Source organism: Delphinus delphis, chromosome 2 (genome assembly GCF_949987515.2).
Source record: "Delphinus delphis chromosome 2, mDelDel1.2, whole genome shotgun sequence".
Taxonomy (NCBI): domain Eukaryota; kingdom Metazoa; phylum Chordata; class Mammalia; order Artiodactyla; family Delphinidae; genus Delphinus; species Delphinus delphis.
This window is the reverse complement of record NC_082684.1, coordinates 118866751-118880587: the sequence shown is the minus strand read 5'-3', so window position 1 is coordinate 118880587 and position 13837 is coordinate 118866751. Positions and strand designations below refer to the sequence as shown.

Sequence of the window (13837 nt, the reverse complement as noted above, 5' to 3'; positions counted from 1 at the left end):
TACCAAGCGGCAAAAATGCAAGACGGTTTCCAGCCATGGAGAGCTCATTGAGGCTGGGCAACTGGCAGAGATGGCGCGGCACACACCACAGACGATTTCGGTCCACAGTGAGGTACTGCAGAGAAAGGCACAGGTGAAGCCTCTCGGGTAAAGTTAGCAAACGATTGGTAGAAATGTCTAGTGTCTGCAGCTCCTTCAAATCGCCAACCTCTACAACCAAAATCAAGATAAATTGCATCCTGATTAAATGAATTAATTAAATAAAATGAATCAACACTGTAACAGTTCAACCAAATAAAATTAGTAGCTGCAAATATTTCCATAGACATTAATACTGAAGTGCAGGATTTAGGTCCAGTATGCAAATAATCCAACTTAAGTAGGTGTCTTTAAATTAGTCTGCCAGAATTTTTTTAAAAAGGGAAAAGTGCTGACATTGGAGAAAGGAGAAACACAAAGTGATGAATCTGAGGCAAAAGTCTGTTACTATGGCTTCTGCTTCCCGATGAATCAAAAGTTGTCGCAAATGTGAAAGAAGAACAATTACAGTCACTTCATGGTAACTGGTTCTTGCTACTTTTGTGGTTTTTACCTTCTATCTAAGTAGATAGTAGGAGACTTAAAAACATAAATTATAGTATCCCAGTAAGTGCACCTTGTTCATGTGAACTAAGTAGAAAATTTCTGGACTAAGAATGAGGATGGCTTTTGAAATTTTCACCACAGTTAAGATTATAATAATAAAATTATTGTAAGGTAATATTTTTAGATATTGTCTAGCCATGTGGTTCCTCTTTTAAAACCCAAAATCCTATGAAGATTTACTTTAATCCCACCTGAATGAAATCCTTCCATTTACTCCAATATTCCTTCATTATTGGTGTCTATATTTGTAATATATTTGTATATATTTGTAATCTATTCCATGGTGAGACATGGCATACACCAAATCACCACTTCTGAAAGAGGGGGGAAGTTCTTTATAAGGTATTCTGTCCTTCTCAGGGAAAACCACCAGGAAGCACTCAGAGCAGAGGAGGTTCTGCTAACCAGTCTCTAGGGGAAGGACATTACTCTGTCCAGGACAGCACACTGCACTCGAGGCTCTACAGGGAGCACTGCGCAGGACAAGTCTGCTTCTCTCGTATCAAGGAACTTCCGTATTGAAGACCACTGTAATGCCACCTCTCACTTCTCCAACCTGACCCTGTTCAACAAGCTGTTCCTCTCAGGTTAAGGTTTCTCATGATCCTCCCAACTTGAATGCACCCCACTGGGCACATTCCAGTTTGTTCAGGACTTGGATTAGTATGAGCAATGTCTTCTCTATTGGAGAGAAAATCTTCTGCCTCTTGGATGTCCAGTTACACAGATTAGCTTTTCTTATTGGCAAACAGCTTGGCAAACTATGGCTCACAGGCAAAATGTGGCCCATGGCCCACTTTTGTACTGCACTCAAGCTAAGACTGGTTATTTTTAAGTGTGGTAAAACCCAACAACAACAATAAGAAAAAAAATGTATATATATATATATATGTATATATATATATATATATATATATATACACACACATATACACACACACACACACACACACATATGACAGAGACCATATGTGGCCTGCAAAGCCTAAAAACATTTAGTATCTCACCATTTACAAAAAAAAGTTTGCTGGTCTTTGTTATACACTTACTCTTAACAGGAGCATTTTTAATAACTATTTTTTATAAAAGTAATACAAGTGCAAAAATACATTAATTTCTAGTTATTTTACTAATATATAGAAGGGATTTGTGCTAGGAAGTTCACACTTTATTTTCTTATTTCCCCATTACTACAGAAATACATATTTGAAGACAGGAGATAGGATTCAATGAACAGTCTGTGACTCCCAATGGGAGTTTTGTTCTGTTTTCACCTAACTGATGCACATGGGGGTCAATTTCACTCTTGGCTCCATTAGCACAGTATTTCCTCTAGCCAAGTCTGTCTGCCTATCTATTTCAGATTGCTTCTGATGGGGCGTGTGGGGGTGAGGGAGTTGACAGAAGAACATGTTTTAGAACTGAATAAAAAGAAAAAGAAACAAGAAATCTTCCTGACCTCACTTTATAAAGTTATTAGGGGAGTGAAATGGGACAGAAATGCAACGAATCAGCTTACACACCACAGAGCCAGGTGCTGAGAGAAGAATGAGACAAGGTTTCTGCCACTAAGAATCACATCACATATAAAAGACATTGTGTGATAGGAGCTCAGGAAAAGAAGAGTTAGATGAAGGGTTGGAGAAGCTTTTGCAAAATTTATTGAAGGAAATGAGAACTCGAATAGGTCAAAAATAAAATGGATATAGCATTTCAAGCGAGGCATGGGGATGGGGTTGAAAGCATGAGGAAAGGCATGCAAGTGAAAAAATAAATACAACATGCACAATGGACTATTTGAGACCCGACAAGTACCAAAGATACCAATGGGAAAAAAAGCAGAAAATAAGTTCAGTACAGAGGGCTTGGTGGAGACATTGATGATAATGAATACTGGGTAGAGAAGTTTGGACTTATCACAGTGAGAACATAACACTTCCTGAAGATTCTCAAAGGATGAAAGGACTCTTTTGGAAATATGAAAATGGTAAATATGCAGAAAGCAATGAAATGGAAAGAGATTATAGGCAGAGAAAACAAGTAGACAGTTGATGAGAATGAAGGCAGTGTGACAGAGCTTACAGGTAAATTCCAGAGATATTTTAAGAAAAGCAGAGAGTATGCTTGGTTGGAAATGGAAAATGGTGAAACAGGAAAAAGTCAAAGATAATTTTCAAGTTTCTAGACTATTATACTCTAAGTATGGTGATGACAATGCTAAAAGCTTAATCTTTCTGTAGAAAAAAATTTTAATTACACCAATGCTTCTGAATTGTAGTACCTATAAGCCACCTACTTAAAAGAATTTGAAAAATCCATCAAAATCACATGGGAGTAAAGCAAAATAAACTATTTTCATCATTATTTCAAAAATAATTAACTGTGTAAAACAGTGTTTTGACATGGCTGCAAAAACTACTAAAGCGGGCTTCCCTGGTGGCGCAGTGGTTGAGAGTCTGCCTGCCGATGCAGGGGACACAGGTTCGTGCCCCGGTCCGGGAAGATCCCACATGCCGTGGAGCGGCTGGGCCCGTGAGCCATGGCCGCTGAGCCTGCGCGTCCGGAGCCTGTGCTCCGCAGCGGGAGAGGCCACAGCAGTGAGAGGCCCGCGTACCGCAAAACAAAAAAAACAAAAAAAACAAAAAACTACTAAGGCTTGCAACTGTCCACCATTTTTATTCAGCATTGCCTTTATTGTACTGTGAAATGGGGAAACAATATGTGATTATGAATTTAAATTTTCTATAATTTGATTATTTACTTTTAACAGATCAGTATTCACATGCTGCTTTAACAGATACACATACATTTTCAGATATTAAAATTAATAACACTTTTGACAAAGAAAAGAACACATACTGTCAGTATCAAAGGTCAAAATACTAAGGAATGGGAAGAGGAAACAGGAGCTGACATTTCTTATTTCCTATACGTGATGAATAAGACTTAAACGTGCAGGACTGCATATATTAAATGAACAAATGTAACAAAAGGACATTTTTGTCTAAGTAACTTGATATATAGGCCTTTCCATTTGTTAGAAAAAACCTGAGCTAATTATAATATTACTCCAATTACAATACTGAGTAAAATACTATATATAATATAGTTGGAAAGTTAACGATTTTGTCATCCTACGAAAGTATTTGGGAAAGAGAGAGAAATAAAATTAAATAGCTTCTCAGGTGGACTGAAATAAACATAATTTTCATGACCATTTTAAAACAGGCCACAAATATAAGACTATACATGGCATCTTTATTCTAACAAAATTAAAATATATACTTATTAAGCTCAGCTAATGGGAAGCACATTTTTAGAAAACAAGAGAGTCAAACAAACTTTATCTAAGATTCTAACTTAAACACAAGAGACAGGAAATAAACCTGGGGTAGCAATATATCATGCAGGAATAAAGAAACAGAGCCCAAAGTGTGAGCTCAAGTTAAAAACTGGAAAACTATCAGCCAACCATAAATCTAACAAATTTGGTCAAGTTCAGAACCTACACTGAGGCCAGGACAACAGGATACTCTTATATACTCTGCTGCTCTTCCTTCATTCCTGAAGATCCAAGTACCCTGCTTATATCATTTCCACCAGCCTGAAGAAATTTTATTTCTTTTAGAGTAGGTATGCTGGCAACAAATTCTCTTAGTTTCCCTGGGAATGTCTTTATATCATTGTAATTCCTAGAAATTGTTTTCATTAGATACATAATTCAGGGTTGACCATTCTTTACTTTCAGTACTTTTAGATGGTGTTCCACTGTCTTCCAGTCACTGTGGTGTCTGAGAAGAAATCCACAATTATTTGAATCATTATTTCTTTAGGTGTTCTCAAGAACTGTTCTTTATCTTTAGTCATTAGCAGACTGATTACAATGTATCTGTAAATGGCTTTCTTTGAACTTATCCATGGAGTCTGCTGACCTTTTTAAATTTGTAAATTTATGTCTTTCACCAAATTTTTGAAGTTTTAGACATTATGTCTTCAAATTTAAGAATTATTATATCTGGGTAAATATAACAAACTATCACTTTTCTCCTTTTAAGTTAAGTTTTGCATAACTGCTGAAAGCATTTCAATATATGGCATACTACTTATAAGTGTAACACAAAGGTCAGTGGGGTAATGTAAAAGGAGTTCCAAAGCAGATTTTGAAAGATTTGTATAATGTAATCCCTAAAGCAATAACTAAAAATAAGATAAACACTCAAAAAAAGATAAACCCAAAAAGCCAATAAATGAATTAAAACAGAATACAAAACATACATTCAAATAATACCAAAAAAGGCAGGGAAAAGGGAACAAAGAAAGAAAACCAGATGTTACAAACAGACAACTAATAATAAAATGGCAGGCCTAAATCTAACAAGATCAATAATAACATTAAAAGTAAATAGCCTGAGATGACCAGACTGGACTTAAAAACAAGACCTTAGTATATTCTATCTAAAAGGAATCCATTTAAAATATAAATACATAGATAGATAAAACTTAAATTAATACAAACATATGCCATGCAAACAATGACCCCCCCGCAAAAGCTGGAACTTCCAGTATGATGGATTGAGAAGGATGCCAAATCCTCTGCTGAAAAAGCAACTATAAAAATTACACAAAATTATCAAAAGCAACCATTTCAGTACTCTGGAAATCGACCTATGCTTTTCAACAAATAGAGAAGAGCTTACTCATGAAAAACTACTGCACTTCAGATTAGAAGAACAGAAATCTGTGGCATGCTTCCTTGGGGTGGCTCCTATTCCCCCAACCAGCTTGGTTAGGACAATAGTTCTAATACGGCAGGGCAGGCTGCAAAGAACCAACAACTTCACTGACAGAGTGAGCTGACTTGGAACAAAAGTCAGGGAGTCGATTTGGAACAAAATGTGAAAAACCCGTACCCAGTACTGTTGTCAGTAATGATTAGTAATCTTGGTCACAAGCAAACATGAAAGACCAATGATTTTTATGAGGCTGAGGGGTTCCTGGTTGGGGAAAGCAATGGAATGGGCAGATAAGCCAGAACTGCAACAACGAAGAATGGGATATAAAGCAGTCAGAAAGTATTTGACAGACTCTCCACATATCCCAGGCTGATAGGAGGTGGTGAGCAAGCATAAGGGAGACCACAGAGGGCTCCAGCTATTTACATATCCCAGGACTACACAGAACTTGCACACATGCACAGAGGAGAAAAGAGAGGGCCCAACAGAAAATAATAGCTGGGGTAAACTTGAAAACTGCCTAAACATTAAATGTGTTTCTGAATCCACACACAGATCCACTGGCAGAGGATAGGAGCCTTACTAGCTTAAGGTGTTCAACCACTAAGTTATACAGACACAGGGCCAAATCATAGAAAGCTAGGCTTAAAAATTAAAACAAAAATAATAACAACAATAAAAAAACATGAAACAGAGACATCAGTCACTGTGGGGGAAATGAATTTCATGTTTTAGTCCAGGCAAATTACTAAGATAAATAAATAAGATAGCAACAATCTTTAGGTAGGAAAACATAATCAGGATCCAGAGTTGTTAAAATATATCATTTAAAATGTACACTTTTTAAAAAAATTATAAGACATACAATAAAACAGGAAAGGGTAACCCATATTCCGGAAAAAATGAGTAAATAGAACTGATTCTAAGTGGACCCAGATGTTGGATTTAGCAGACAATGACAGCAGCTATAATAAAAAGCAGCTATAATAAATATGTTGAAAGAACTAAAAGAATAAGTTTAAAGACTTGATGGAAATTATGATGACAATGACTCAAAAAACAGAAAACTTATTCTCAATAAAGAGAGGTAAGAAAACAGAAATTTGGGAGTTGAAAAGTACAACTGAAAAGAAAAATTCACTAGAGAGCCTCAACAGTAGGTCCAAATAGGCAAACAAGAAATCAGTGATAAACAGGTAACAAAAATTATCCAAACAGAAACCAGCCAAAAAGACTGAAGTAAAGTGAACAGGGTTAGAGATCTGTGGGACAAAATCAACTGCACAAACATATGTGTGACAGGATTCCATAAAAAGAAAAGGAGAATGAAGGAGAAGAAAAAAATATTAGAAAAAATAGTGGCCATAAATTCCAAATTTTGATGAAAAATATTACTCTAAAGATCCAAGAGACTCCATAAATACTAAGTAGGAAAAACACAAAGAGATCCACACTTATACACATCACAAACTGTGAAAGACCAGAAAACCTTGAAAACAGCAAGAGAATAATTACTTATTATGTTTAGGGGAACAATACACACATGGCAAGAAGAAGCATTCTCTCTACTCAAGTTTCTAGCAAATGCAATAAGGCAAAACAAATAAACTAATAAGAAATATCAAGACTGGAAAAGAAGTAAAACTTTCTTTATTCACATATGACATGCTCCTTAGAAAATACTAAGCAATTAATAACAATTATCGGAACTAATAAACACTATTTTTTTTTTTGTTTCCTTGGGGAATTGCTCTGTGTTCTAAATCCTCTACTGGGACCAAGGAACTCTTCCTACCTCACCCAGGAAGAGGAGGAAAGCCCTCCTGAGCTGGTGTGGTGAAGTGGGGGGAGGGGAGAAAGATGGGGGCTGGGAAATACTCCTAAACCCCAGTACAAAGAGACTCTCCACCTCAATGGAATAAAGCATTTCTCCTTGGGAAATTCATTCCTGGGAGCATCCACCGTGTGCCGTGAGGTACCCTACTTACACCGTAACCCTCAATCTCAACAACAGTTCTGAGGGGGTGGGCATCATTGCCCCATTTTCCAGATGGGGCCTCTAAGGCTCAGAGAGATAGAACCAGTCACTGTCAAGATCACCCATGTAGAGCCTGGTGAAGGCCGGGCTGGAATTCAGGTCTCTTTGGCTCCAGAGTCCATGCTCTTCCCTTCCCTTTGCCATGAGGCCTCCAGGTGTCTAAAAACTGGAGTTCCAGGGGTCTAGTGTTAACAGCTCAGGTATTTGTAGGCTGAGGATGCGCCCAAGCTCCCTCTGGCCGTTATTTGACCAAATGAAGAGCTCTGTCTTTTTTAAAGTCGCTGCCCCATGTGACGCTGCCTTCCAAATCCTCCTTGTCCCCACCCTCCAGACACAGCCCATGGCCCAGGGAGCAGGAAGCCTGGTTCCTAACCAGGCTCATTGCTGTGTGTCCACAGTTAAGTCCTCTGACATCTCTGAGCCTCATTCTGCAGGTTCAGAAATCCAGGCCAGTCACGGGGTCCTTCCTGCTCCACAAGGTGTGGGGCACACACCTAGGGGGATAAGCCTACACCAGGGGTGCACAGGGACTGGCGGAGAGCCAGCATCTTACAAACACGCCAGTCCACTGGGCATGATCTAGCACCGGGAACCAACACTTTTAACAAGGTTGCAGGATACAAGATCAATATTTTTAAAATCAATTGTATTTCTATATACCAAGGCAAACAATCCAAAAATTAAATTAAGAAAATAATTCCAGGACTTTGCTGGTGGTGCAGTGGTTAAGAATCTGCCTGCCAATGCAGGGGACATGGGTTTGATCCCTGGTCCAGGAAGATCCCACATGCTGTGGAGCAACTAAGCCCGTGCACCACAACTACTGAGCCTGCGCTCTAGAGCCCACAAGTCACATCTACTGAGCCCGCGGGTCACAACTACTGAAGCCCACGCACCCTAGAGCCCGCGTGCCGCAACTAATGAAACCTGCACACCTAGAGCCCATGTTCCGCAACAAGAGAAGCCACCGCAGTGAGAAGCCTGTGCACAACAATGAAGAGTAGCCCTGCTTGCCACAACTAGAGAAAGTCTGCACACAGCAATGAAGACCCAACGCAGACAAAAAAAAAAAAAAAAAAGACAATTCCATTAACAACATCACCAAAAAAGAAAATACTTGAGAATAAATTTATCTGCTGAAAGCTACAAAATACTGCTGAGAGACAAAATATCTGCTGAAAGCTACAAAATATTGCTGAAAGAATATCTAAATAAATGAGTCAGTTCATGTTTATGGACTTGAAGACTTAACACTGGTTAAGACAGTTTGCTCTCCAAACTGCTATAACACAATTCTTATCAAAATCCCAAGAGACTTTTTTTTTTTTTTTTTTTTTTTTGCGGTACGTGGGCCTCTCACTGTTGTGGCCTCTCCCGTTGCAGAGCACAGGCTCCGGACGCACAGGCTCAGAGGCCACGGCTCATGGGCCCAGCCGCTCTGCAGCATGTGGGATCTTCCTGGACCGGGGCACAAACCTGTGTCCCCTGCATCGGCAGGCGGACTCTCAACCACTGCACCACCAGGGAAGCCCCCAAGAGGCTTTTTTAAGTAGAAATTAACAAGTTGATTTTAAAATGTATATTTGATGCTGCAGAGGGTGTGGAGAAAAGGGAACCCTCTTGCACTCTTGGTGGGAATGTAAATTGGTATAGCCACTATGGAGAACAGTATGGAGGTTCCTTAAAAAAATACAAATAGAACTACCATATGACCCAGAAATCCCACTACTGGGCATATACCGTGAGAAAACCATAATTCAAAAAGAGTCATGTACCATAATGTTCATTGCAGCTCTACTTACAATAGCCAGGACATAGAAGCAACCTAAGTGTCCATCCCCAGATAAATGGATAAAGAAGATGTGGCACATATATACAATGGAATATTACTCTGCCATAAAAAGAAACGAATTTGAGTTATTTGTAGTGAGGTGGATGGACCTAGAGTCTGTCATACAGAGTGAAGTAAGTCAGAAAGAGAAAAACAAATACCACATGCCAACACATACATATGGAATCTAAAATAAAAAAAAATTGGTTCTGAAGAACCTAGCGGCAGGACAGAAATAAAGACGCAGATGTAGAGAATGGACTGGAGGACATGGGGAGGGGGAAGGGTAAGCTGGGACGAAGTGAGAGAGTGGCATGGACATATACACACTACCAAATGTAAAATAGATAGCTAGTGGGAAGCCGCCACACAGCACAGGGAGATCAGCTCGGTGCTTTGTGACCACCTAGAGGGGTGGGATAGGGAGGGTGGGAAGGAGACGCAAGAGGGAGGAGATATGGGGATATATGTATATGTATAGCTGATTCACTTTGTATAAAGCAGAAACTAACATACCATTGTAAAGCAATTATACTCCAATAAAGATGTCAAAAAAAATAAAATTTATATTTGAAATGCAAAGGCCCTAGAATAGCCAAAACAATTTTGCAAAAGAAAAATAATTACACTTCAACCAGTGAATGAACAAACTTTAGCATATCCATATAATGAAATACTACTCAGTAACAAAAGGAAATAACATATACGTAACAACACGGTTGAATCTCAAATGCATTATGCTAAGTGAAAGAAGCCAAACTCAAAGGGTACTAATGTATGGTTCCATTTATATGATAATCTGGAAAAGGCAAAACTATACAAGTAGAAAGTAGAATAGTGGTTTCAGGGCCTGGCAGGGTGTATGAAGGCTGTCATAGGGGGCATAAAGGAATCATGGGGGCTGCTGGAACTCTTCTATATTTGATTGTGATGGTGATTATGTAACTCAAAGGGTGAATTTTCCTGTATGTTAAAATAAAAAATAAAACAGTAACACAAAAATTATTTTTTAAAAAATTCTTTCTAAAAGCTAAAAATATTTCCATTAAATATAATATATAAATTAAACATGTATATTTAAAAATTCCATATACTGATCATCTGAACATTGTAAATCAGAATAATTATTCTTAGCATAAATTCATATAATTTAATCAGTTCTTAGCTGTTTTTATTTCTAACAATGTGTTACCTGCACTTTTTGAGTCTTTTTTCAGTACGGTATTATGTTTCTTTTTAATAAAATTGTTTACAATTCATTTTATTACCAATTAGTTTACTGACACCTTCCGAAATATTTATTGCTATGCCATCTTGAAATTAATGTAGTATTACTGATGTAAAGTTACAATGCATTTTTTTTGGAATACAAGGGGAATCCTACTCTTTTCAGCTGGTCTCCGGGTCACCACACCAATTCTCAGGGAGTAAACATCAGTTTGAACACTTTATTTCTTTAGTGTGCCCAGAATAATACTAACTTCAGTTGTTTGCACTGTTTACTTTCATGCTAAATATACAATACCTTAACTTTTCAGCTACTTATAGAATATCCTGAAAATGATTTCATTACTGCCACACAATAAGTACTTAGACTAAGCATAAAAATAACATTAGAGTGCCAATTTCAAACGAAAAAACAGTAAGTCTCCTTTAAATCATCATTCTCTGCTGATGCATACTGACCTAACCTAAAATTTAAATGGGAATGGGAGGGAAGCCACCCACTCCATGCCAAGCCAGTGACCACAGAGAGTCAATAACAAGGCTTGATACTTTCAAGCACTGGCTTTTTCTGGTACCCCTAAAAACATCTCTAATTTGAGATCCAAAGCACACTGGGTTAGGGAGAGCATACAGAGAAATAAAAGACAATATTTCAATGCCAGCCAAACTCCATTCTATAAACAGTAAGTGTCCCTCTCTAGATTCATTCTCTTTCTCTTGATTGGGCTGTGAAACGTACATAGTCTGGTATGTAGAAATAGGTTCAAACCATCAGCTGTGCAACTTTGGGTTATTTACTCCAATATTTAGATCATTGGTTTGATGTTAATTTATAAATCATCTGTAAAAAAGAAGAGATGGAATAGCACATACCTCAAGTGATTAGATGAAATATTTCACATAATTCAATAGTACATGGCGGAAAATCAATAAATATTTATTTCTATTTTTTTCAGCTCACCATACTATATAATATTCTAAATGTAAAATCTGAATATAAATATCTTTTTGTAAGCAGCCTTTGGCAGAAAAAGCTTTCTGCAGCAAAGAGTTCTCTGCAGGAGACACTCCTTTGTCTTGTCATTAACCTTAAACCAAGCACCCCCAGGCTCTACTCATCTCTGGCCCTAGCACACCTTTCAAATCTTTTGATCACACAATACTTTGCCTAACTTGTTGGCTCTTTCCAAAGATCAAAGAAGCAGAAATGCAGAATAAGTAATTAACAGATGATCAGATCTATTAAAACAAAAGAAAGTATATAATAAACCATCTTATTTTATGGATGATTTTTTTTGAACTGGGTAATGACCAAATCTGGGAACAGTACTATAACTTGGCATTTCCTCTACAGGTAGAGACAAATAGAGAACAAAGGCTGTTGAGTGTCCTGTGACAAACCATACTGCAAAATATGGATCAAATCTGTCTTCTTTCTGCCTCCACTGTTACCACACTGAGCCCAGCACCACTATTCTCTCTTGCTTGAACTCACCAAATTGCCTCCTTAACTGGTCTTCTTACTTCCAGGCCCCCTCCAATCCATTTTATACACAGAAGCTAAAGTGATACTAACACATAGATCACATTCCTTCCCTGTGCCAAACTCTGCTCTGGCTTCCCACTGTACAGGAATAAAATCTTAAACACCATCTTATTAGCAAACAAGGTCCCCCAATCAGTCCTGGCCTGCCTCTCATCCACCTCACTACAATCCAACTACCCTGCCCTTCCTTCTGGCCCGAGAAAGTGTCAAGCAACTTCGTCCCTCAGAGCCTTAGAATCTGCTGTTTTCTCTGCCAGGAATGTTCTTTGCCTAACTCCTCAAACTGTGAGCTCATTCCTGTTTTTCAGAATTTCACTATCACAATTCTCACAATGACCTTCCCAGACTTTCTAATTAAATAGGACCCCTCTTTCTCAATTGTAGCTATTTCTTTCCCTGCATTTAATGCAATCTTTAATTATTTTGTTTATTAATTTTTTAAAAAACATAGTCTGTGCCTCCCACTAGAAAATAAATGTCATAATAACAGGCAGGGGCTTTGACTGTCTTCTGTACTGCTATATCCCTACCACCTAGCAGTGTCTAACTCATGGTAGGTGCTCAGTAAATATTCTTTGGATTAATTAATCCAAAGAATTAAGATTAATTTAAAACTCTTAAACTGTCTCACTTGTTAAGCAACCACAGACCTGAGTCGCAGCTGCACAGAAGCCTCACAATTTATGACTCAAATCTGTTGTGGAACTTTGAGACAACTGACAAGTCCTTGAAAAAGTAAATGTGAAATCCAAGACTGCCAGAGGATTGTTGCATACTGAATATAATTTGTTTTCCCCAATGCCTTATAATTATCTCTGTGAACTTGATGGGAGTACTCTATGAGATTAAAGAGATTATTGACAGAAGACTAGCTGTCCCAGACTCTTATGCATTTTCAAATTCTTGTGTATGATTTGCTATATTTGATACAATTTTAGAGAAAAAAATATAATGTATATAACTTACAAAGAGTGACTACAAAATAATGTACCTAAAATTTCAGCAAGAATTTCAGAAGTTAGATAAGTAAATAAATATTGTCCTTCAAGGTTGTCAGCCAGCAAAGCAAATACAATTATGTGTTTTTTCCTTCATATCTTTTGAAATTCCTATTTTGTAACTGCCTTAAGATCTTGATATAGAATTAATTCATGGATACTAGGAATCAAATCCACCCCAAAAAGGATAAGGATTTGCCACCATCAATTTCATTGAAAACTACATGCCTCAAACTCTGAAGGCAAGTCAAAAAGAAAAAAATTTTAAAAAGGTTTAAAGAAGACTGGCATCCCCAGAATAACATATGTTGAATGTGTTCAATGACAGCTCAGGGGCACTCATATAGCAATGATGCTTTCTTGGTTTGGGGAATATTCAGAAACGCTATCAAAAGGTAAACCACACAGTCTTACTGGAATAATTTGAAGAAATTAACAATGATTTTGGCTTTGTGAATTTAGAATTTGGGTATATTTGTTCAACTATTACATCCTTTTCACATTTGGGAAGGTGTCACCATATCCATCCAGTTTGGAAAATCCAAATCCATTCCTTAATTGGTCCATATCATGGGCCAGAAACAGCTTGAATTTGGTTCACATCATGATACAGTAAGACTAAGGGAGTGATTATTTGTGGGGGCTCAAACAGTATCAGCATATTTCTCCCATCTTCACTCTTATCATATTTCACTATAGTTTCATACCTACTTGCATGTGTTCCCTCCTATGATAGCAGGAGCATAATTATTTCAAGGGCACCGTGAGTTAAACAGGTGTTACAAGACTTGCTTTGGAACCTATTCACCAATTATATTG

At 37.7% G+C, this 13837-nt stretch overlaps 1 protein-coding gene across 3 annotated transcripts in view; it reads right to left on the bottom strand.

Moving 5' to 3' along the window:
* Positions 1-13837, bottom strand: part of LRRC28 (leucine rich repeat containing 28) — a 183707-nt gene that overhangs the window by 60648 nt on the left and 109222 nt on the right. For 2 of the 3 annotated variants that reach the window (XM_060005505.1, XM_060005504.1), the window contains exon 6: positions 4-210. In XM_060005505.1, coding sequence (XP_059861488.1) covers positions 4-210 — 207 coding nt within the window. The remainder of the gene's footprint in view (positions 1-3; positions 211-13837) is intronic. The other variant, XM_069540468.1, reaches the window with a different exon arrangement.